This window comes from Delphinapterus leucas, chromosome 2, assembly GCF_059928025.1.
Source record: "Delphinapterus leucas isolate spDelLeu-1000000601 "Yukka" chromosome 2, BTC_Dleu_Yukka2, whole genome shotgun sequence".
NCBI lineage: Eukaryota > Metazoa > Chordata > Mammalia > Artiodactyla > Monodontidae > Delphinapterus > Delphinapterus leucas.
In genome coordinates, this window is record NC_143130.1 from 140,257,907 (window position 1) to 140,281,914 (window position 24,008).

At 42.7% G+C, this 24,008-nt stretch overlaps 1 protein-coding gene across 1 annotated transcript in view; it reads right to left on the reverse strand.

Annotated features, from left to right (window-relative positions):
• RTN1 (reticulon 1) overlaps nt 1–24,008 on the reverse strand; it is a 238,216-nt gene that overhangs the window by 116,095 nt on the left and 98,113 nt on the right. The window contains exons 2-3 of the mRNA XM_022570448.3: nt 15,026–15,799; nt 4,835–5,584 (exon numbers count right to left, since the gene is read on the reverse strand). Coding sequence (XP_022426156.3) covers nt 4,835–5,584; nt 15,026–15,799 — 1,524 coding nt within the window. The remainder of the gene's footprint in view (nt 1–4,834; nt 5,585–15,025; nt 15,800–24,008) is intronic.

Consider the following 24,008-nt stretch of genomic DNA (forward strand, 5'->3'; position numbering starts at 1 on the left):
CTAGAGCATAACTTTAAAAAAAATTACAGGTAGAAAAGTAAATGGGTCACACTTATTTTGGTTCTCTCCAAAATATTTTAGGACAGAAGCAATATCTGATATAATAATGAAAAGTAATAATAAATATCAAAAATGCTAGGTCTATCTGAGAAGACCTCCATCTGGGAGTCTTCTTGCAAATCACTTCCCTATAAGGAGATAAGCTTCTCCCTGCCACAGGGGGCTAAGCCCTGCAAGCTCTGGCTGCTGTAGCTGGTGCCCACAGAGAAAAGGTGCAGGGGCCCACCTCCCAGGGCACAGGAAGGGATGGAAACAGCTGAGTGCCCCCTCAGTCCCTCTCACTAAAAAACACCATATGCCCAGGGCATGCTCACCAAGGTGTTTTACACTATAGGTCTGGGTTGCTTAGCTCATCGGCTTACAACAAAAATTCTCTTCAGCATGCTTATTGAAAGTGCAAGTTTACGCCCATCCTGATTTTGTAGTTCTGGGGCAGGGGCAGAGCAGGAACCTGCATTTTTAGTCAGCACTTCAGGAGATTGTGAGGCACCCGGTGCCCAGGCAATGCTTTGGGAGCCACTGGCTTAAACCAGTATTTCTCAAACTGGGGTCACTGGATGCCTTGTTGAAAGTTTCAAATAGATAACTTTTGCATTTTGTACTTTGTTTTCGATAATTTTTCAAATATTAAGAACATCCTGGATTAACTGGATGATAATTTTATAACCAAACACTACCGCAAGACTTCCACTAAAGTTTTACAATCAGGTTGTCCCTCTAACTTTGTCTCAAGCCAATGAGTCTTTACTCAGATCCAGACCTGATCTGAATATCCACACCACAGTAAAGGCTGAATGATGTCGCTTCATTCACTCAGGAAGGGAATAGAAGAAGGAAAGGAGCAGATTTTGACAAATAACATCAGTGTACTGAATTGGAGGTGTGGGGGGTGGTCTATAGAATGTCCCACAAAGAGTGAGGAAATGGGCTTGGAGCCCAGAACAAAGATTCTCCAAAGCCAGAGATCTGGGAGGTGCTACACATGAGGCAGTGGCTGAAAACCTGTGTGGATGAGAGCAAGGAAACGAGGGACAAAGGAAGACAGGGAAAGAACTCGGGGCTAGACAGAGGAATTGGAAGGAAGGTAGCAAAAGAGATTGGGAAAGAGGTCAGAGACTGAGGGGATAACCAGGTAGGAGAAACATCAGGGAGATAAGGGAGGAAAGTTTTGAGACGAAGAGAACAGTCTCCATGTGAGCCGGTATTATCCCTGATTTTACTGCTAAAAGAAATAAGTTGCAAAAGTCTGTCCAACATGATATCACTTGTGCAATAAAAAATTGTGATACATAAAGAAAATTTCTGAAAGGAACAAGAAGAAGAAGAACAACCACAAAACATAAGCCTGTGGTTATCTCTGAGACTTAGGAATGTGAGGCTGGAGTATGGGAACTTTAACTTTTTATTTTGTACCATTTCTTACAATTTAAATTATTATTTTGAACATACATTATTTTCTCGCTGTTTTAAGGACTGTTCAGCAGTATGACATTGAAGTACCAGGAAGAACAAGAAAGATGAGGCTGAAAAGAGGTCTTTTGTAGGGTAGGAAGGTTGTCGTTGGTGACCTTCATCAGAACAGTTTCAGGTTGGAATGTGAAAGCTGACTGCCATGGTCTAAAACATTGCTTCTCAAGCTTCAATGTGAATAGGAATCACTAGGGGACCTTGGTAAAATGCAGATTCCAATTCGGTAGGTAGGTCTGGGAAGGACCCTGACATTTCTAACAGGCTCCCATACGATATCCACGTGGCTGGTCTAACACTATGCTTTTGAATTGCAAGGAAAAGTAATCAGAATGCAGGGAATGGAGGTGAGTACCCAGAGACCACTATTTCTCAAAGAATGTGCCCTAGAAGATGAACCCTACAGCACACTCTAATAAAAGATTCTGCAATCAAATAGGTCTGGAAATACCACACACCCATCCTGATGAGTCTCACTGGGTATTAGTGTTTTATTGAGAATTTTTTATTGGCTTTCACTTAGATGTTCCTAACAAGGGTTAACCTTGCAACAATGAAAACTTATCTATCCTATCATGTTCATGATAAGCCATCCTAGAGGCTATGAGGAAGCAGAATGATAGGGTAGCAGGAGCTCAGGGGGTGCACAGAGAAGGGAAACTGGAATATGACGAACCAAATCTTGTCTTCAGTGAAACAGCAGCAGAGGTCTCCAAAAGGTAAGAAAGGTCCAAAAATAGACCCTGTTAGGGCATGTGCACACCAGTAAAGCCTGATGTTCCTTGACAGTATGTGCTTTGATGCCGTCAGATATTTGCCAAACCTTATTCTAAATATTTCTGGACCTTTCTAAAACTTGGCCCAGCATCAGCAGAATAACTCCAAAGTCAGAGAGATGAGCATACTTGTGAACGCATGAACCTGAATGCATTTATACTGCCAGAGCCTTCAGGAAACCACAGAAGCTGACCTGACCTCACTGCTGAGGGGAGTCACACTTGACTTGAGCACAATCCTACTGTCCACAGACAGTGATTAAGAACAGCCTGGCGATGGCTGGTCAACACTGATCCTCCCACCTGCTGAGATGGAGCAGGGAGACCAGAAGAACTCAGGGCTCCAATAACCTGCTGGCAGCGCTGAGTCATCTGCCCAGAACCTTCAGTGCTTGGCTGCCCCAGGGCCTTTTAGACTCTCTTCATAGATAATGAGGCTGAGCGCTAAGTTTCGGTGGGAGACTGGATTTCAAAGGATCCCTCAGTGCAGAGGAGAGCAGAGGCTATTCACCCTGCCATGCCTTAATTGTTTGAAAAGACTGCCACTTTCTCCTTTCTAACGTCTAACTTGGCAGCAGAGGGTCTAAGCCTTATGAGGCAACTTGCACAGAGATTAGAATGACACCAGAATCAGCCATTAATGCTCTGAAGTCTTTGCATTAACAGCTGTAGTATTCCATCACCTTAGCTCTTCATCGGATGTCTGGTCACTTGGTCAGTTCCAGCTGTCAAACTTGTCTCTCAAATATACTAATGAGGGAAATGGGCCTGCACAATACCATTTTCTCTTTATTAGCCTTCAGATTTACTTACTTTTGAGGATAAATATATTTGAGCAGCACTGTGCACATGGTGACTATTTCACTATGGGGACACTAGTTAGGGGATAAAATGGAAACACACGCGTGTTACAGTACAGTGATATGAAACTATATTCCGAATGACTCAAGCTCTCCTGCTTCAGGACCACAGGGAACTGCAGGTTGTTCAGGCTAATGCTATTTCCCAAAGCTCCCTGAAAGCTGCAGGGCCCTTTCCCACCACAGTCAAGAGTGGTAGCAAAAGAATCCAAATTAGTTCTAATATTCACCCAACAAATACACATTCCTACTTCTGTTAAGATTGTCACAGAATAGCCTCCCTATTGCACACACTAAATACACTTTAAACTCTCAGGGATAAGTTATTTGGGAAATCAGGAGTCAATTATATCAGCCCCAACATGATGCCACTGTCTAGGCCTCCGGCAACCATGCAGCAGGGTTATCTTTTTATTACATTCCTCCAGTTTCCCCCTTTCCAATGTGCTAATTTTAAAGAATTTAGAAGCCAGCTTCCAATCCATAATGAGAAAGTTTTTGTCCTCTATTTTTAGATGAGGCACTTTAATTGCTACTAACATCATTGAAGTTAGCATATAAACAGGAAGGAGAGGGTGTACTCTCAGAATCATTTATCCCCAAAAGGCAAAATACTTCTAAAAAAACAGAAAGCAGAGGAGATGGGTAAGAGGGGACCTTGAACAGAGTTGTGCTTTTAGGGTTTGTTTTCAAGTTCCACCTGGATGTTCTTCTACCCAGCATCTGGGAAGAGATTGTCTATCTTCAATGTAGCCCATTAACTAGACTGTGCAGGGCCTAATTTATTCACCTGACTCTTTCATTCCTTTCCTGAATTCCATTATACAACTGCAATCCAGTGTGGGGGATGACTTGGGGGGAAGAGTGCTGGGAAGACAAAATAATGACTTCCATTTTTTCTGCATTTGAAGACTTCATTCAACTCCAGATTTCTCATAGGAAAACTATAATGGCCAGATTAAAATCATTCTAAGTTAAAAGTGACTTTAAAATTAATTAGTCACCTTAGGCCTTGCTTAGGCACAGGAGAAACCCTGGGACTAACTTCCGGTCCCTGTCTTTCCTGGCTAGCTGGGACACAAAAATCTTACCAAGGCCCAAATTCCTTGCTGGTTTTGTCATCGTTGTTGTTGTTTTGTTTGTTTTTTGGTAAGAGAAAGGATGGCGCTGAGATGCTCTTGGCCCATTTAAGAAAGAAGTTTGGTAAAATGGAAGTGCTAATGGTGGGTTCCAGCACCTAGAGGGACTGTAGCCACACCCCATCACCGAGAGGGTGGGAAACTGGAAATGAGACTGGACAATAACAAAACCCCATCCCTTCCCAAGTGAGGAAACCCAGTCCTGGAACGAAAGGAGGGACACATTCACTCCATTCAGGAGATCTTGGAATGTACACAAGACCGCTCATTATTGGAGATGCTCTGGTTCAGCCAGCCCAGCGCAGCTCGGAGCACGTGTTTCTTCCATGGAAGCCCCAGCTGCGAATCTGAATCCTCTCATCTATTCCCCACCCCCCTCGGAATTGTTCTCCGGTCGACTGTTTGACCAGCTAGGACATGACTACAGGGCTAAGGCAGAACCACCTCCCTCTGCTGAATATCTCAGAGCACCCAGGCGAGAACAGTAAGCAAGACAACCTACTTCAAGAAATCAAGAAAGCTGTCACTTTACCTTGTTGCTTATTGAGAAACAGCAGAGGGGGCGCGACGCCTGGACCCTGAGGCCCAGGGCCCTTTGTGGCCTGGGAGCTCTGGTCGTAACTCGCTGCTTCCACAGGTGTCCGTGGCACTGCGGGCCCCTCGGGCACAGGGGCTCCGTCTCCAGAGGGCAGCTCGGAGCAGACTTGGGGGGCGGCCGAAGGGAATTTGAGGAAGGGCCCCGGCTCCGCCAGGCCCTGCCGGCTGTGGGCTCGCTCCTCGGCCCGGGAGCCCGGCTCCTCCCGGATGGCATCCAGGGCGCCCGGCTTCATGGGCGGCGAGTCCTGCTCCCGTTTGGGACTCTCCTCCGAGGCGGAGGAGGCGTCACACGACTCGATGATGAGCTCGCTGTCCAGCTCAGCCTCACGCTCCTCCCTCAGGATGCTGTACTGGATGGACGGAGAGGCCGGCGACGGCGGCGGGCCACCCACATGACCAAAGGTCACGTAGCCCGAGGGCAGAGCGTCCTCGGCGGCCAGCGGGTCCTCGGACACCAACTCGATCTCCGAGTCCCCTGACTCCGCGCTGCTGGCCTCGTGGTCCAGGGGGCTAGGGATGGTGGGCAGCCCAGACCTGGCCTTGGCCTCCGGCCTGTCGGCCACCTGGCCCGCTGGCCGTGGACTCTCTGTTGTTTCGAAGGACAACCCCTTTGCTTCCTTAATGGCAGTGATCAGCTCATCCTCGGAGATGCTGCATTTCCCCTGGGATTCTGCAGCAGATGGTTCTGTCGTCCCACAGAGCGAAGAAGAGCCAAAGAGGCACACACAAGGACAAGACAGATGGACAGAAAAAGAAGAAATAAAACAAAATTCCATTAGGGGAGGTATTTTCTCGTTGCTTAAAAAATACATATCTCATTAGCACAAAAATAGTCTGTTTCCAGGGCCATGCTGGAAAGACAGGCCACCTGAACTAAAAGGCTAATTACTGTTATGGCCCAGTTAATCAGTGTTTGATATACTTATCTATCTTAATCTAGCTATTTTTAAAAATGACCCAGCAATTTCTTAGCGTTAGCACCTCGTTGGTTTTTCTGTTCCAATGTGGGAAAGATTCTAGAAGTCATGGTTTTGATTTCTAATCCATTCTATGAGGAGAGTTTTCCAGTTTCACAGATTTCATTAGATAATGCAATGTATATAACTCTCTAATTTGGCCCACCAATGTCAAAAAATCTGAAATCATCCATTATTCCTTGTCTGTTTCTGTTCATATTCCCTACTTCAATAAGACAAAGAAAGCTAATTTGGATCCTTGTATACAACTTGACTTCTAAGCTTTACATTTCCCATAAGAATCAAGACTTTTACTCCCTTTTTAGTGAAAAGTGTAACAAAGTGGAGCAATATAATAGATAGTTTTTGCCAATTCCACCAAGCAGGCTGTGCAGATTACCATACTGCACAACCCCACAGGGCTTCTAGTGGTGGAGCCCACTGTCATTCTTTTTCATCTCTTCACCTCCTCTTGAGAAGAACAATACCCAAGAGTCAACCCCTGTCTACTGGGTGAGTGCCTGCCTTCTGTCTGACGTTTATCCAGATGGCCCCCAAACCTCACCAGCAATCTTACTGATATTTCTATCTTAACTGAAATTACCTGGGATCGCCATGACAACAATTTTCAGGAGCTTAGTTCTCCCCTTGCCCATGCAGCAGGGCCTTATTTCAGAATATTCTAGACAGTGATTTCTGGCCCTTTTGTAAACAAGAACCACTTGTCATTTCTCCAAAGCTCTGAGGTCACTGGGAGGGATATAGGAGGGGTAAGAGGTAGACTATCTATGGCTAAGTAATCTGTCAATTTAGGACTGTGGGAGAACCCCAATGGATAAAACATTTTAGATTTGTCTAGTTCTCTATAAAGCTGAATTGATTTTATCCTTTATCCATGTATCATTCATTCATCTGTTATTTATTGAGAACCTACTATGTGTCGTCACTCTTATAGGCACTTGGGATGTATCAGTGAATGAAACAGGAAACAAAATCTCTGCTTATGTTCTAGTGGGAGGAGAACACAATACACAAACAATACATGTAATAAATAATTAAAGTATACAGTATGTTAGAAGATGTTAAGTGCTATGGAAATAAAAAAGTAGAGTAGGGTAATGGGATCAGGAGGGCTGTGACAGGGTGGGGATGAGTTTGCAATTTTAAATAGGGTAGTCAAGGTAGGCCTTACTGAGAAGGAAACCGATATTCAACACTTGAGAAGGTGAGTGAGTGATTCATGAAGATATCCAGAGGAAAAGCATGCCAAGCAGAGGGAACAGATAGTACAAAGGCCTGGAGGTGGGAGCCGCAGTGATTTATAGATATCACAAGGAGGCAGTTATGTCTGGGGCAAAGTGAATAAGGGGGAGAATAATAGGAAAAGAGGTCAAATGCACTCAGGGAAGGGGGATCATCATGTAGGATCTCATCAGGCTTTTATTTTGAGAGAAATGAGAAACCATTGGAGGGTTTTGAGCAAAGAAGTGATATGATCTATGCCGTTGTTTTTCTTAATAACTTAAAACAACAACATCCTCATTATCTTGCACACAATTTATGTGTAAAAAGATTTACTGCATGATCCCAAACTCTATTTTTATAGAAGTTAGTTCCATAATAAGTCATGCACATAGTTCTTTGACATGATTACAAGCAGCATAAAAGTATAAAAGCTACATTAATTCTCACTGGTATGCCAGACGGAGGAGGAAGAAGATAGGGAGTAGAGGCTAGTGTGAATGGAGGAACAGCCTGTACTTCCAGAGCACTATCAGTAGCTACATCGTCACAGCTCCACTTGTCGAGCATCTGCTGGGATAGAGGCACTTCACATATGGGGCTTTGAGTCTAGCGGCAGTAGGTTAAGTGACTTGTCCAAGGTCACTGTACTGGTTTTTCTATCTTTGCCCCCTTGGACTTATTCCCATCTTTCTCTGCCCTGTTCTCTGTCCTGAGAGGCTGACCTACATAGAAGGCATTACCTGGAATTGCTTCCCCTCTAGTTTCTGGTTGTTTTCAGCCAATAGGAATCATAGGAGGAGGGGGTGGAGAGAAATGTTAGGGTATTTATACCTGTTGCTGCTTCTGAAGCTCCAGGTTTTGGCAGGCTTTGGGAACGCTGTTCCCTCCCCTTCCTCCTTCGGGTCCAGGGGTGCTAACAGATCCCTAATATTGCCAGTCCTTGAGTGCTTTACCATCTTTTGTTTGTTCTCTTAACTGTCTTTACACATTTGTAAATAGCTACCTCTTTAAACCCTCTTCAGTTACAACCTTTGAGTGTGTCACTTTGTTTCCTCACAGGACCCTGAATGATATAGCCATGTGGCTAGAAATGACTCGGCTTAAATTTGAACTCAAGTCTTTATGTTCCATGTGTTTCTCACTATATCAGGCTACATCTGTTCAAAAAGGGGGTGGGGTCTCAGAGAGGGCAAATTATATTTTGGAGAATGAGACGAAGAGGAAAAGTGAGCTGCATAACCACATACAAAAGAATGAAGCTGGACCCCTACCTCATGTCATATGTAAAAATTAACTCCATGCAGATCCAACCTAAATATACGAGCTAAAACCAGAAACTCCAGAAGAAAACACAGAAATGAATCTTCATGACCCTGGATTATACAGTGGTTTCTTAGACATGACACCAAAAACATAAACGACAAAATAAAAATACACAACTTGGAATGCATCCAAATTAAACACTTTTGTGCGTTAGAGGACAACATCAAGAACGTAGAAGGACAATCCACAGAATGGGAGAAAATTTTACAAACCATATATCTTATAAGAGACGTGTATCTAGAATATGTTAAAAATTATTACAACTCAGTTATAAAAAGACAAATAACCCAGTTAAAAAATAGGCAAAGGGCTTGAATAGACGTTTCTCCAAGGAATATTTACACGTGACAAAAAAGCATACGAAAATATGCTCAATATCATAATTCACCAGAGAAGTGCAAATAAAAACCACAGTGTGTTACCACTTCACACTCACTAGGATTGCTAGAATAACAAAGTCAGAGAGTAACAAGTGGTGGAAAGGATGTGGAGAAATATAAACTCTCATCCACTGTTGGTGGGAATAAAAAATGGTATAGTTGCTTTGGAAAACAGTCTGGCAGTTCAACTATTTAGTTACCACATGATACAGAAATGCCACTCATAAGTAGAGAATCGAAAACCTATGTCCATACAAAAACTTGTACACAGTGTTCATAACAGCATTATCCATAACTGTCAAAAAAGCGAAACAACCCAATGTCCATTAATTAATGAATGGATAAGTAAAATGTGGTATATCCATACACTGGAATATTATTTGGCCATAAAAAGGAATGAAATACTGATACATGCTACAACATGGCTAAACCCTGCAAACAGTATGCTAAGTGAAATAAGCCAGTCACAAAAGACCACGTATGACTGGAAAGTTAAGCAGACCCCTGATCATAGAAAGGCCTGGAAGCTAGTTTAAAAGTCAATATTTTATCAGGAAGGCACTGGTGGGTCCTAGAAGGGTCAGGATGAACTTAGGAAAGAAAGAATAAAAGAAGGATGACCCATTAAGAGGATACTGCAATAGTCAAGGGGAGGAATTATGACAACCTAATGAGCTGTAGTGGTCATAGGGATGGAAAAGAAAGGATAATTCAAGAGACACTGAAGAGAGTGAAAGCACAGACTTGGGGTCTGCTTCATGTGGTAAGTGAGAAAGAAATGGGGGGGGTGTCAAAGATCACTCAGAAACAGTGAGCCTGGGTGAGTATAATGAATAGGAATTCCATACTCAGAAACATGGAAGTCAGAACAGTGAGCTGTTTTGATGGGTCAGGGGAAGAAAGTTCTCATCCTGGATATTTCATCCCTTTCCGTAGCACACATCCTTCCAATTTCTCATGCTGGCAGCCTCTGTCTAACCATACAAACTGCCAGGACTGACCAAACTCCTACTTGTACAACATTCCTAGGAGACCACGAAGCAGGCAGGCAGGCAGGCTCTTGGGCTAAGAGGACCACAGGCGACCCTGCAGGGTAGCCTGCCTCGTGTGCAAACCGGCCTGATGCTGCATCATTCAGGAGACAGGATGGTGCCCACTCATTCTGCACAACCGGGTGCCCCTGGGTGGCTCTGTATATGTGTATGTGATGATTTCATTAACATCTGTCTCTTCACCCTCCCCCACTCTCCCTGACCCCAGACTGAAAGCATCATGAGGGCAAAGGGCAGCCAAGGTGTTTGTTCACTATCATATCCCCAGCAGCTAGTGCAACGCCTGGCACATAGGAGGTACGCAACAAAGAGAGCTCATGTGAGGACTACCTCAGATCTTAGAACAGTGGTTCTTCATCAGGTGTATGGCTCAAAACCGCCCTCAGAAATTCTGACTTAGAAGTCAGTCTGAATGGGGCCCAGGCATCTGCATTTTGTAACTCTAAGGGTGATTCTAAAGATCACCTCCAGTTAGGGATGGCAGATTTAACAAATAAAAATACAGGATACCCAGTTAAATAGGAATCTCTGATAAACAATGAATTTTTTTAGTATAAGTATGTCCCATGAAATATTGGTATTTTTATCTGGTAACCCTACCTCTAGCTGAAAACCACTGTGTTAGAGCATTCAGAAAAGAAGGCTCAAGGATATTGCTTTATTTACTCAAGAGTAAGGATGGTATCAGACAGCTGTGGGGTGGGAGAAAAGGGCCTGATAAGTTTCATCTTGGGTAAGTAAAAGTACTACTTTAAAAAAAATCATCTTTATTATGAGTGAAAGGAGACTCAGTATATTGTGTAGACATTGCCCTCCATTCTTAAAGTGAAATAAAAGTTTAACAAAGTGCTAGGAAGAATCAGGAGAAAATTTAGAACAAAACAGAGGTTTTCCTACCCTTGTTAAAAACTTACGGGCCTCTAGCTAAGACACTAGTTATGTGTCAGGTCTGACACAGCCAAGCTAGAACAGTCGTTGAAAATAATTAAATAGAATATAGAAACTGAGGAGGTTAGAACCACCCCACATGGGGAGATGTGTTTGCTGCTGCTGCTAATTTTGAATGATATAATTCAGATTGATAAAATGGAAGGTGAACATGGGCCAGTCTACCAAGTCGCAGATGCCAGTGAACAACCATGAACAATGCTGCCATTCAGGCCTCCCCTTTGCTCCCAGCTCATTCTCCACTCATCTTCCAGAAGGATCTTTTGAAAACACAAATCTGATGCTGCAGCTCTTCCCTTCCTTCTCCCCACTGCAGCCACACTGACCTTCTAGCTGCTCCTGGAACACGCAGGACATTCCCAGCTCCGGGCCTCTGCACTGGCTGTCTCTTCAGCCTGGCATTTCTTCCTCAGGTGTCTATATGGCTTGCTCTCTCACCCCATTCAGGTCTCTGCTGAAAACCATCAGCAGGGAAACGCATTTCCTCATGGCCACCCCATCACCCTCTTACATTCTATCTTGCTTTATTTTTCTTTGTAACCATTATAACGACCTGATATTACATTATTATTTATTTGTATGTAAGTCTTCTCAATCAGAACGCAAACTCCATGCATGCAGGAAACTTGTTATGTTTCACCACTGTATCCCCAGCAGTGATGGAGCAATACCTGGTATGGAGTAAATGGTCAATACATATTTACTAAGTGAAAGGATGAATGAATGAATGGCATCACTTCCCAGATTAAAACCCTCCAATGCTTTCCCACTGCATTTGGAACAAAATTCAAATTCTTTATCCTCGCATGTGAAGCCCTGAATGATCGGGGCCCTGTCTACCTCTCCAATTCTGTTCTATGCCATACTCCTCCCTTGCTCCTTTCGACCATCTTTCAGTTCCCAAATAATACAGCCTTGGGGCCTGTGTATTAGTTGTCCTCTGCACCTGGGGCCCCTCTCTGAATTGTGGGCTTCTTCTCATTCAAATCTCAGATCACATGTCACCTCAGAGAGGCCATCCTTGACCCTCTCACACCCAACATTCTATCACTCTTCGCAGAATTCATACCCCATGAAATTACACTATTTATTTATGTGCTTCCTTTTATTGACTTCTCCCACTAGCAAGTAAGCTCCATGAGGGCAGGGACTTTACACATCTTGTTCACTGCTCTCTGGTGCCCAGCACATGTCTGACACATGGAAGTCACTCAATAAGTATTTTTGAATAAAAGAATAAATTTTCAAAATGGGTAGGAGAATCACAGACCTCATGAATGCAAGGAAATAGCAACAGTTTTCAGAGTTTAAACCGATTTACTTTTTATTGCTTATTTCTTTTTAAGGGACACTGGTGTGGTTTTATGGTGGCCTCTTGATTATTGTCCTTTCTGAGGATAACACCTCAAATAACATCCATGACCACCATAATATCCTTCTAGGTGTTTGTGTCAGAAACAACATGCTGCTGATGGGCCAGTGGTCTGGTGCATCAGGGCACTTACTATAGTTTCCTAAAATACTTCACTTGTATTCATGACTGATCTTTGCTTAGAAGAAACTTTCAATATTTAAGCTGTAAGAATTTTTACCTCCGTACCTCATGGTACATTATTTAATATGATGAAAATAATTAAGTATGTTGGAGAAAGTTACAAAGTGTAATAATCTATTGGAATTGAAGAAAGTATATTAGACTCCTTGCTTAAGCTTTAGGGTCTGTGGCTAAAACTGTCCTAAATTAGATCTTCTTCTGATTCATAATTCACATAATTAGGATTATTCCCCAAAGTCAGTTGATAATTCCTTATTTATTAAACAGTGAAAAACTGAATTCCTTTTCTTTAGGATGCTTTCCTTTTCCTCAGTTTCTATGTAGGATTATATGTAATTCTTTGTTTGTCTTACCTGTCAGCACAGGAAATGGCAGAGTGAAACAAGACCCAACAGATGTAATAAAGCCCAAATCCTCCAGTGTCTATGGGCACAGTGTCACATGGTACCAGGGGCTCACAAGATGGGGAGGGGGTCAGGGTAACCTCTTGGGATAAAAAAGACAAGGAGAAAAGCCTCAATGACAAACCGAGTCCTCCTATCTCTCCTATTAATTTTATTCTTACGTGTTCTCATATGACTCAGGTGTTATGGTGTGGGACGTGTGTGGAGAGAGGAGCTGAACATGGGAGATAATTGTGTAATGGGACAGGAGACTTTCTCTTTCTGGAATAAACCTTACTTAGAATGTTTATTTGAAACAATTGCAGAGAAAACCACTGCCCTAATCCCTTGCTGTCAAATGGCCACCAAGAGATCATAAAACTCCAAGATCATGAGAGCCAAATCCGACTTTGTCTTCTCTTGAAGATGCTCCCGAACCCCAGTGAGTCGTGACTACTGAAGAAAAAAAAATTCCCTCCTAATTAACGAATCCTGTATCAAGTCTTTACCATCAGCTTTGTAAACTGTAATTTTCTCATGAGGCATGTGTCATATAATAAATGGACCAAAACGTATGGGGTCATTTCACTCTTCCTGAAGACTGGCCAAAGTTCTTCTGTAATGACCACCAGACAACCCTGGAGCTCTGTAAACACAGCTTATAACATAGTTTATATCTTCAGAGTGTCAGTATCTTTATGTCATGGGATAACAGAAGGGTTTTACATGCATTGCCAGAAAAACCACAAGGAGGCTTTGAGACTCATATAGGTCCCTACCTCCTGCTGTCAGCTGGGATAAGTCACGCTGGAGTGTGACTATTTCCCTGGTCATCTGTCTCACTGGAAGGCAGGGACTGCTTTTTGTTTGCTTTTCAACTCCAGCATCACCAGTGCCTATTCGAGTGCCTGACCAAAAGAAAAGTGTGTGTTGAGTGAATGAATGAATTTGAAAATCAGGAACTTGGTGCAGTGAGTTTACAGCTGAATGAGTCTGAGGTAAGGCTGGGGAGGGGAGGAACTGATGCTAAAATCTTTAGGGAAATAAGATAGGAAGGACTTCCATTAAATCCCCTCTGTTCTAACACTTGGACTTACTGCATCATCGGGATTTAGAGCAGTCACTCCTAATTGTAAGGGTTTAGATCTGTTTTAAGAGTTCAGTAGAAGCTCTTTTACCTGCGGTGCTGAAAATTGCTTTTTTTTTTAACTTTTTATTTTATATTGGAGTGTAGTTAGCAGTGTTGTGTTAGTTTCAGGTGTACAGCAAAGTGATTCAGTTATACATATACCTATATCTATTCTTTGGAAAATTGCTTTTTGTAAATCAAAAAGGTTTGTAAATTTCTTTTGGGTGGGGTCAGAATTCCAGCCACTGGAGGCAGGGGACGATTCAAGGATCGCTCATTATCCTCTTCATCCTGATGCCTCACGAGCGTTTGAGAGCGATGGAGATACAAAGGCTCCACTTCTACTACCCAGGATGGTGGCACAGGGTGGGATGGGGAAGCTCTAGCTACCAGTGGTAGCTGGCCTTTCATTAGGGTATGGAAGGTCCCCTTTGTGTTTGAGAGGGGTTTCGATGTGGTTTAACAACACCCTGCCTTGAGTCAGAGTAGAAGGCTCAGGTTGAAAAACCTCACAGGCTAGTGAATTCTGAACTTTTTTTATTCTAACCAAATAGGATCTTTAGTTTAAAAAATAAAACTGTATGCAGAACTTCAATAAACTAAAAAGATGAAAATGATGTGCTGAGATTGAAGGGGGAGGGGAGGAGTACCCTTTGTTTAGGTTTCCTGTCACTGCCCATTCCCCCCCACAAAAAAAAGACTCTAACCCCTACCCTACCCCCCTTCATTGTTCAGACTTGGAGTTGGGGCCAGGAATGTTGCTCTGTCCAAGGTGGCCCACCTGGTCTGGGAAGAACAGTCAAGGTACTCTCCACGATGCCCAGAGGTCAGGGAGGAGAGCTAACCTAGAAGCTGGCAGCATCTCCTTCTCTGCTCTGAAGAGTAAAGCCACAGGAGGATTTTAACGTCCCCAGCGTGTCATCTTTACCTCTCCCCACAAATGAAGAAAGAAATATTTTACAAAGCAAATCTGACAGGACTCTAAAAAATCCCAGATGTCAACCTTTGCATAATGGGCACAAGACTGAAAAAGTTATATGTTAATTAAATCAGTTAAATTGAGATTTAAGTATTTTGAATGCAAATCTTCACTCCTTAATGTTCAGTTTTCCATATGCTGGGTTTTCCCAAGGCATGGAACACCCGTTGCCTTACCTGTTCCAGAAGACGGAGGAGTGACGGATCCTGGGCTGTCATCTTCAGGCTCTGAGACGGTGACTGTGGGGACTGTGTCAGGACTTGGTTTCAGGCAGATATCTTGCTTCTCGGGGGTCTTCTCTGGGGTAGCAGTTTCAACAGAAGGCTCGATCTCAGTCAGCGTGATTCTGACAGGAGCAGTGATCAGAGGAGCACCGTGCTGTGCTTCAGAGATATCGTCTACATATGGTTCAAACGTTGATTCTTCAAATAAATGGTCCTTGAGGATTTTTCCCTCCACAGGAGATGGTTTCTCTGCTTCACGGGCCTCTTCGGATTTTGCTGAGATGTCAGTGTCCTCATTCTTAAAGTCCAAGTCTTTCTCTTCCAACTTGGGGTGACGTTGCTCCTGATATTTCACCTCCTCTGGCCTAGTTATGTCAATGTATTTATAGGCTTCTGCTTTCATCTGGTCCAGGGGGTCTGCTAAGATCTTGTTCACTTCAGTGGACTCTGCGGGAGTCATTTCTATTCCAGAATCAGAACTAAATAAGCCACGAGGCTCCGTCCCAGGCACATCTGGTAAGGAGGGTCCGGGGGTACGCAACTCCTCAGGGCTCTCTGAAGCGGTGATGTGGCTGTTTTCCTTCTGAAGAATTCCAGTGAAATATGTAGAATCCTCCCGAGGTGGGTAACAGATGTCAGAAATCAGAGATGTGTAACACACTCCTTCCCCATCTTTTGCTGCTGTTGAAAAGGTACGATCCATGGCCCTGGAAACATCTGCTGCACCTGTGAATCAAAACGGCCGCAGACAGTGAGGGGGCGCCTGGCACCAGTTCTCGCTCCAGCCTAACCCACCACCCACCCTGGCCCGTGCAGACACAGCATCCTTTCTCCTCAAGACCTCAGAGTTCCTTCGGACCACTCTCATGTTGCTTTGCCTTGTCTCCCTGATAGCCCCAAGCACTGGTATTTTTCTGGCAGCAGACCACATAAGCTGCCACATCCAGAGATGTTGGGGACACACCCCAGACGACTAGAAAGTTGATTCTCAACATCTGATACTTCAATATACAGTGACTGATTCTTACTTGGTATTATTCAACAGAAGCCTTCTTTGTATCTAAAGTATTAAGGACTCTTTAAACAGAGGTGGAAATATAGGCAAATTCAGGTGTGTAAATACAACAATAGGCTAGTCCACTAGGGAGAATGGTTGCTCTTGGAGACTCAGCAAGCTGGGAGAAGGCTCTCTGGTCCAGCCCTTTCATTCAGGGACTCCTGCCCTACCTGGATTGATGCCATCCCTTCTCTTGTAAAGGTTCTCAGAGAAAGGAACTCCCAGTTTTCTGGTGGCCTCATCCCAAAGTGGTATCACCTTAATGGAGTGCTTCCCTCTTTCTTCAGTTTTCCCCTCATTTTGTTTTTCTTTTCAATTCCCCACCACTACCCACCCTTTGCCTTCCAATGATATTCAAAATGACCCACTGGGAATTTCTTGGTGGGTTTCTAAGAGCAAAGTAAGTTTCCAAGTTTGTGTCTATAGAATGCTTTCACCAGGCCTTCATTTTATTCGTAAACGAGCCAAAAAATTCATTAATAGCAAGCAGAGGAAGGAAACCCTTTACTATTTTTCTGTGCTGTAAAATACTGCCAGAGGGGAAGAAAACTAACATTCATTGAGGCCGTATCATGTGCTAAGCAGCAGGATTTTACCTAATTCTTTAAAACTAATTATTTAAATTAAGCCCCACACTCTCAAGAGATCACACATACACACACACTCAGCCCTTAAGACACACTCAAAGAATATTCCAGATTAGGGCACCATCTCATAAAAGTAACAAAGGTAGTAACAGTAACATAATAATATTAATAGCTAATATTTGAATCTTGCTACGTGTCAGAGTACCAAGCTTTTTATTGACTCATTTAATCATCACAGCAATCCTAGAAGATAGGTACTATAATTAGCCTCACTTGACAGATGAGGAAACTGAGGAACAGAAGGGCTGAATGACACACCAAAGATCGCACAGGCAGGAAGTGGCAGAGTCAGGATTCAGACCCTAGAAGTCAGAAAACCTCGCCTAGTGTCCTTTGTACCTCCTTAAATCAGTCTGTGAAGTGTTCTTTTTTTTTAAAGTAATTTTGAATCAGTTTTATTACAAATAAACTTAGCTATTTTCTTTTCCTAGCTTTCTCCTTGGTTACATGAGCCACTGTTACTCTAAGGGGAATGGAAAAGCACAGAGCCTCCACTTCTAGCACTCTTCTGGCTTAGCACCATTGCAGGAGCTTCTTTCCTTCCTAGGAATTCTCTTCATCCAGATACCTGCATTTTACCTGCATACCTAATCCACTCACCACCAAGTCTTCCTCAAATGTCACCTTCTTAAGGAAGGCAACCCTGACCACTCTATCTCAAACTACAACTCACCCTACACTCCCAAGCAACTCTGCCCCTTCCTACTTTTCTCTACTTTTTCTTTTTCCTGTAGCACTTATCCCCTTCTAGTATACCATATAATTAACTTATTTATTCATTACTTATTTAATGATTGCCTCCCCCCCACTTGCTAGGTATGTTCCACGAGGGCAGGAATCTTTGACTATTTTGTTCATTAATGTAGCCCAAAACCTAAAACAGGGCCAGGCACATGGTAGGTACTCAATAAATATTTGCAAAATTAAAGAAGGTAATTTTGAAGTTTAGAATAAAGCATAAATAACACAATGTGTGAGAAGACAGGTTGGAACATACCCCTAAATTGCTAGTGACATTCACTTTATTCAGCAAGTAGCCTAATTTTGTGAGCAACAGGCCAGTTTAAATCTGGACATTTCAGCTAGTCTTCTAGTTATACTTCCTTTGTATATGGCAGCCCCTCTTCTCAAGTTAGACAAAAACAAAAACAAACTCAATAACAAAAGGAATAGTAGTAATGATGGGTCTTACTGTCTACCATACATAGACCACCAAAGAAAAACTATTCAATTTAAATCCATGTGTGCACACACACCATTATCCTAAAGGATATTTAAAGCTTCTTTCGTTATATGGGCTTAGCCTACATGTAGACCTCACTGGAGGCAGGGAAATCAATGCAGAGATATTTCACTACAGACCTTTGGATCCTGGGATTCTCTACCACAATTACCTGGAACTACTTCCACATGTTAATAAGTAATGGTTCACCAGAAAGTAAGGAGGGGTTTGCCACTGGATATAAATAGTCTGGGGAGTGGGGGAGGGGATGCTCTCCTGGGGAAGACACAGTAGATAGTTTCCAGGGCTGTGTCACAGTCATTATCATTCAACTTTCAGTCAATGTTTCTATTGCAGGGGCCACCACAGGACTCTTGACCCTTATAGCCCTGCAGCCCACTGTCTCCTGCCACCAGTTATCACACTAAACACAACTGTCACCTATTCAGCAACTGGCCCCAGGGCCCTGCCTTGCCTCACTGGATAATCCTTAAACTCTGCAGCCTAGCATTTGAGAGACATGAATGATGTGAATGCCAGCTGGCCACAGCCCTGTCTCCACTACTCCTCTCACTTACCCTCTACTCCAGGCACAGAAAGCCCTTCACAATGTCACACTCACTCTACCAGCCTTTCTAGCCCTTTCACTCTCCAATTCAAACTCTCAGCTCTGGTTAATAAAAACTGCCCATCACTTCTCCAACACTTAATCCTTACAATCTCCACATCCAAATCTCCACCTTTAACCTCAAGCCATTAAAGAAAAACAGCTTTAAATGCTACCCACTCCAAGATGAATTTGCTGACCACCCTGTCAAGACCTGACCCTTTCCTATTTTTCTCCCTTCCCTATCCTGTAGCACTTAATTATATTGCTTGTGTCACATGCATGACACACGACTTCTATATTCTACGTCATCTCCTGCCAACCTGTCAGTTCCTGGAGTCTGAGGTTCATGTCTTGCACACTATATTGTACATAGTAGGCACCCAATACAAAATGAATAAATGAATGAATGGACCAATCAATCAATGAGTAGGCATTCTATGCAGAACAAACTAATTGATGCAAGTTACAAAGAGGATGTTTTTAATCTATTATGTGAAAGAACTATCCAGAATTCAAGTTATCCAACAATGGGATAGAGCTGAATCTCAGGAACAAGACTGTTATGATCCCAGTGGGCAGGCAGAGAGAGAGGCCCAGAATCTGTCTAGGCAGGAACCAGCATTTGGCAGAAAGTTGGATGGGACAACAGCAGAAGTCTCTTCCAACTCTCTGTGATTTTTATACCAATTGGCTGCCACCATAGTGGGACACAGCTTCCTTTACTTCTTCTTTGCCTGTACAGTGGGATCAATATAATTTTCCCTGAGGTGATGCCACAGAGCTTGCCAAATATATGGCAATAAGTGAGGGAATAGACTCTAGATTACATCTGTATTACTTGAGAGACTATAAATAGAATCAGTTATTGGGAAGAACTCCCACCCCTGAAATCCTCATCTTACTAGTTTCGTCTTGCTCAGAAAACCCAGCATAAAATTGGAAGGACTCCTCTGTCACATTCTACAAATACTACCAAGTAGAGGAAGAGGAACAAAGCCATTTGCGTAAATCACACATTTTAAATGGCACCATGTAAGAACCCTCATAAAAGCAACAAATAATCTAAATACTCTAAATGTGGTCATGTCCCATTTCTTAAATTGAGTTAAATATCCTGAAAGATTCTCAAGGTTCGAAGTTATTGAATTTGAAAATGTGTATACATTACATAGGGCCTGTTAGATACAACTCTTGAAAATAGGAAGTCCTTGCAGACAGTAAATTATATGAGAGCAGAGTCCTGTGGGATCACTGGAAATGGGAAGCAGAACTGAGCCTCAAGGCTCAGGAAAGCCAATTAATCCTTGTCAGCGCTTCCCGCAGAGCTGGCAGCTGTGGGGACTGAGGCAGACAGCATAAGCCAGATGCCCCAGGCAGGAACCAATATTGTTACATCGTTAGATACAAATCCACTAAATAAAAGGGCTTTCCTTGTCTAGACTAGAAATTACTACTTTCTTTATATAAGCAAGGATTCCTCCGAACATCTGATTTCCTCATTCTCTCTGGCTATTGCCTTGGCCATCTAGAAACCTGATTCATGTGGAGGCAGATGTACATTGAGAGTCAATGTGTGGACTCACATGTGCCCTCTCGGGAGGTGGCTGGACAGGAGGGCACAGCAAATTTAAAATGGGATTGATTTTCAAATTTTCATTTTACAAGTAACTTTTTAGGAAAGTACTTATAATAAAAGCTGAAGGAGCCATAGGTCACTATTTCTAGTCAAAAGCTAAGTGAAGGAAGAATGAAAATAAGCTAAAACTATTGCCATTAAATCATATGTGCTGATAAAATCAGGCTTTTGTATTCACCGATGTCCTAGATCAGAAATGTTAATCATGAGCTAGACAAATTCAGTAGTCTCCTAAATGGTGGGTATTTTACTTTTTTAATTTCTTTGGCAATACTAAGGAATGATGACTAGCTGAAGACAGTTTGACTTTCCTCAAGGAAAGTTTCAATCCTACAATCCTCATTCTTCACTCTGATTTATCCTTACCGAATCAAGCTCATTGGATTGCTAGCCTACAGCTTAGGTTTGTATTCTGGCTCTATTATCAGTTGTGAGACTCTGGGCAAGGTAGCCTCTCTGAGACTCATTTATTCAGTTTTAAAATGGGGGCAATAATAGTTCCCATCTTATTTGGCTGTTATAGGGATTAAATGAGATTATGCACTTAGCTCTACTCCTGGCACATAGTACACACACTCAGTAAATGAGAGCTGTGGATTTTATGATTATCTCTATTTTGCAGGGAGGACACCAGCATTTACAATATATACCATCTGTCCATTTGGTACTTTATCCTATCTAGTGACATGTGATCAGGGTCGTTTGGGCCAGAGGAGTTAAATATAGCCAGTCCACACTCACACTGCCCTCTGGGGTCTGCTGTAGATGCTGAAGTCCCAAGAGTGCAAGGCCAGGGTTCTCTGCACAGCTCCATGAGCAGGTGGTTGGGTGTTAAGTACTTTCTAGTGATACAACTGATGGATCCTGTCATGAACGTGGTGATGACTGACTTGGGTATGATATGTTGAAATTTACCAAGACAACAGAAAAGGAAGGCGAGTGTTTGGTGCCCACAGATGAGGTTTCTCCCTTGTGGTTGGAGTTCATTCTGACTCCTCAGGGTGGAGATAAGGGGTCTATGGTTTCAGATGATACTTCTGTAACTCAGTAAAGACCCTCTCACTGCACTGAAATGGAAACATTGAGAATGCCAGAAAGAAAGAAAGATTATATGAAAAGGTTTTCTGAGCACAGAGGTAGATGTGCTCCATTAGATAAACATCTGGATTAAAAATAAAAACAAAACACCAATTATTGTTTGAATAGAGTCAACACTAACAGGTATAGGGGACAATAGTTCCATTAATTTGAGAAATATTTTTTAAAGGGGGGGAGCATATAAAAAACTGGAATGACAGTAGGAGTAGGGTGAGAGATGCATGTTAAAATTCAAGAATTAAAGGCCAGAAACACTGACCCGAAGTGAATCTGCATTCACTTCTCCCAGAATCATTTGCCCTTAGACTGCCTATGTGATGGATGGTAGTAGCCTGCACAGAGGTTAGGCAGTGAGGCTTTTCCCCTGAAACTCCCACTCATCTTTTCTAAATGCTAAGAAATCAGCAGGCCCACGGTATGGAGGCTGTGACACATTTGACAACAGAGCCATCTATGAGGGATGGATATGCCAGGGAGGCTCCAGGAGCCTCTGTGTCACTTAGAAAACATTCTCTTCTAAAATTAAGTACCTGTTATTTAACATGACAAATGGGCACTGAGAAATTAAGGTACATCCATTCTTTAAAAATTTATCTATGTGATTAGTTAATTGGGTAAAAAGGAAAAGATGAGCCTGCATTCCCTAGCAAAAGACTTGAAGCCAATGCTGATGACATGCTCGGGGTTTAAGAATATGAGTAAGTACTCTTTCTTTCCCCAACTCACTGCCTTATTTAAAGCTCGCCTGCCAGAATAACAGATTTAGCTGTCGGAATTGTAAAATTAATGCTTAATAAAAAATGATTCAGCAAGTTTTGGGTTTTTCCCCCACTATGAAGAGCCAGGGCTTGCATTGCCTGTGGAGTTTTCACTTTAGCAGAAAATTCTGTTAGAGGGAAAAACCTGGCCCAGCAGCAAACCACTGTCTAAGTTTCTCTGACAGTTCTCAGCAGGGTCTTGGAAAGCATAAAGCTGCCAAGTGCTGCGATGCAAAGTAAGCCCAAGCTCTGGTGAGCGTCGAAGTGTGGGGACTTCTTTTGCCTGTGTTCAAAGATGGAAATGTGATTCTGCAGCCTTCTTGGGTGGGGAAAATTTGGGGGGAGGAGGGGGTAAATATTTATTTATAATTTACTTAGATCTTAAGAAAAGTTCCTTACAACCCTACCTAGACTTCCCATTGCTTTTTTTTAAATAAAAGCTTTACTGATTTATAATTCACAAACCATAAAATTCACTCCTAAAGCATGCAACTCAGCAGTTTTTGTTTATTCACAGAGTTATGCAACCAACTAATCCACCCACTTAGTTTAGATATATTCCACTCTTTATGTTTTCAATACAGAAAAAGCTCTAAGTTACCTTCACCATGCAAAGAATTTACCTTTGGAACAACAAAAAAATTATCCCAATCTTTTTATTATTTGTTGAAGAATTTTGCTCTCTAATTTCCAAAGAGAAAAATAATTGTTCTTGGTCGTTTCATTAATGCTATGTATATATTGATAGTAGCAAAAAAAATACGTACTATGTTTCTGTTTACACTTTAATGGTTCTTTCACTCCCTCCCCCGACAGAGAATCATCTAGCTGATCCTCAGAAACCTTCTTACATGACCTTTCTTCCTTACTTCCCATCCATGGCTACTTCCCCAGCTGGACCCTTATCACCTTCTACTTGAATTAATGTGATAGTTTCCTCAGTGTTCTAAGGGTTCCAGCTTTGCCTCTTCTTTGTGCCACCTTGCACACAGCTGACACATTCATCTCCCTAAAACACCACTTTCACCGCTTCACTTCTCTGTTCCAAAGCTTTTGGTGAGCATCTTTGCCCATCCTTTGGCTTAGAATTCAGGATCATCATCAATGAGACCCCAGTCTGCCTTTATGGCTTTATTTCTGAGCCTGCTCAAGAAACAAACCTGTTCACCCACAAACATGAGATTTTCAACTTCTATGCCTCTGTGCAGGTCCTTTTCCTCAACTGAAAGGCCCCTTCACTCCTCCCTAAGTCCAAATAAAGCCTCTGGTGATGCCACACCCCCTCTAAGCAGCCTCCTCCTAACACCCCACTCCTCACTGCTTTCTCCCTCATCTCCACTCTGAGGCATGACCATTTGTTTGGGATCCACCAGCTTCTCTGCCTTTGTCACCAGTTATCTTTTTTCCTATACTGGTTGAGAACCATGTCTTATACTTCTTCATATCTTTGAGTTCCTAGCACTGTGCTTTGCACATAGTATGTACTCAGTAATCACTGAATGGATGATTATCTCCATATTACCATATGATTGAGTTACATCCAAGAACTTTTATTATAAGCTTTACCATTAATCATGTATTAATTCAATCAAAAAGATTTGTTGAACACTCACCATATGCAAAGTGGAGGACATTCCCATATATATGTAGGCTTAAAAATCTGGTGTCACAAAAATCCACTGTGAAGTCATTGTTTGTAACTGGAAGTTTGGGTGTCCCTGGCTGCTTGTGGCAGTGAATGCTGGGGGGTGGCAGTGATGTTGGAGGATCATAATAAGAGGAGGAAGGTCCTCTTATTATGATCCTCTTATTAACCTGTGTCCTCTCTTAGGTTCTCATGGCTCAGGCTAGAGCCTTCTTCATTCTTTCACATGATTTGTTTTCCTCACACTGGGAGCTCCTAAGAC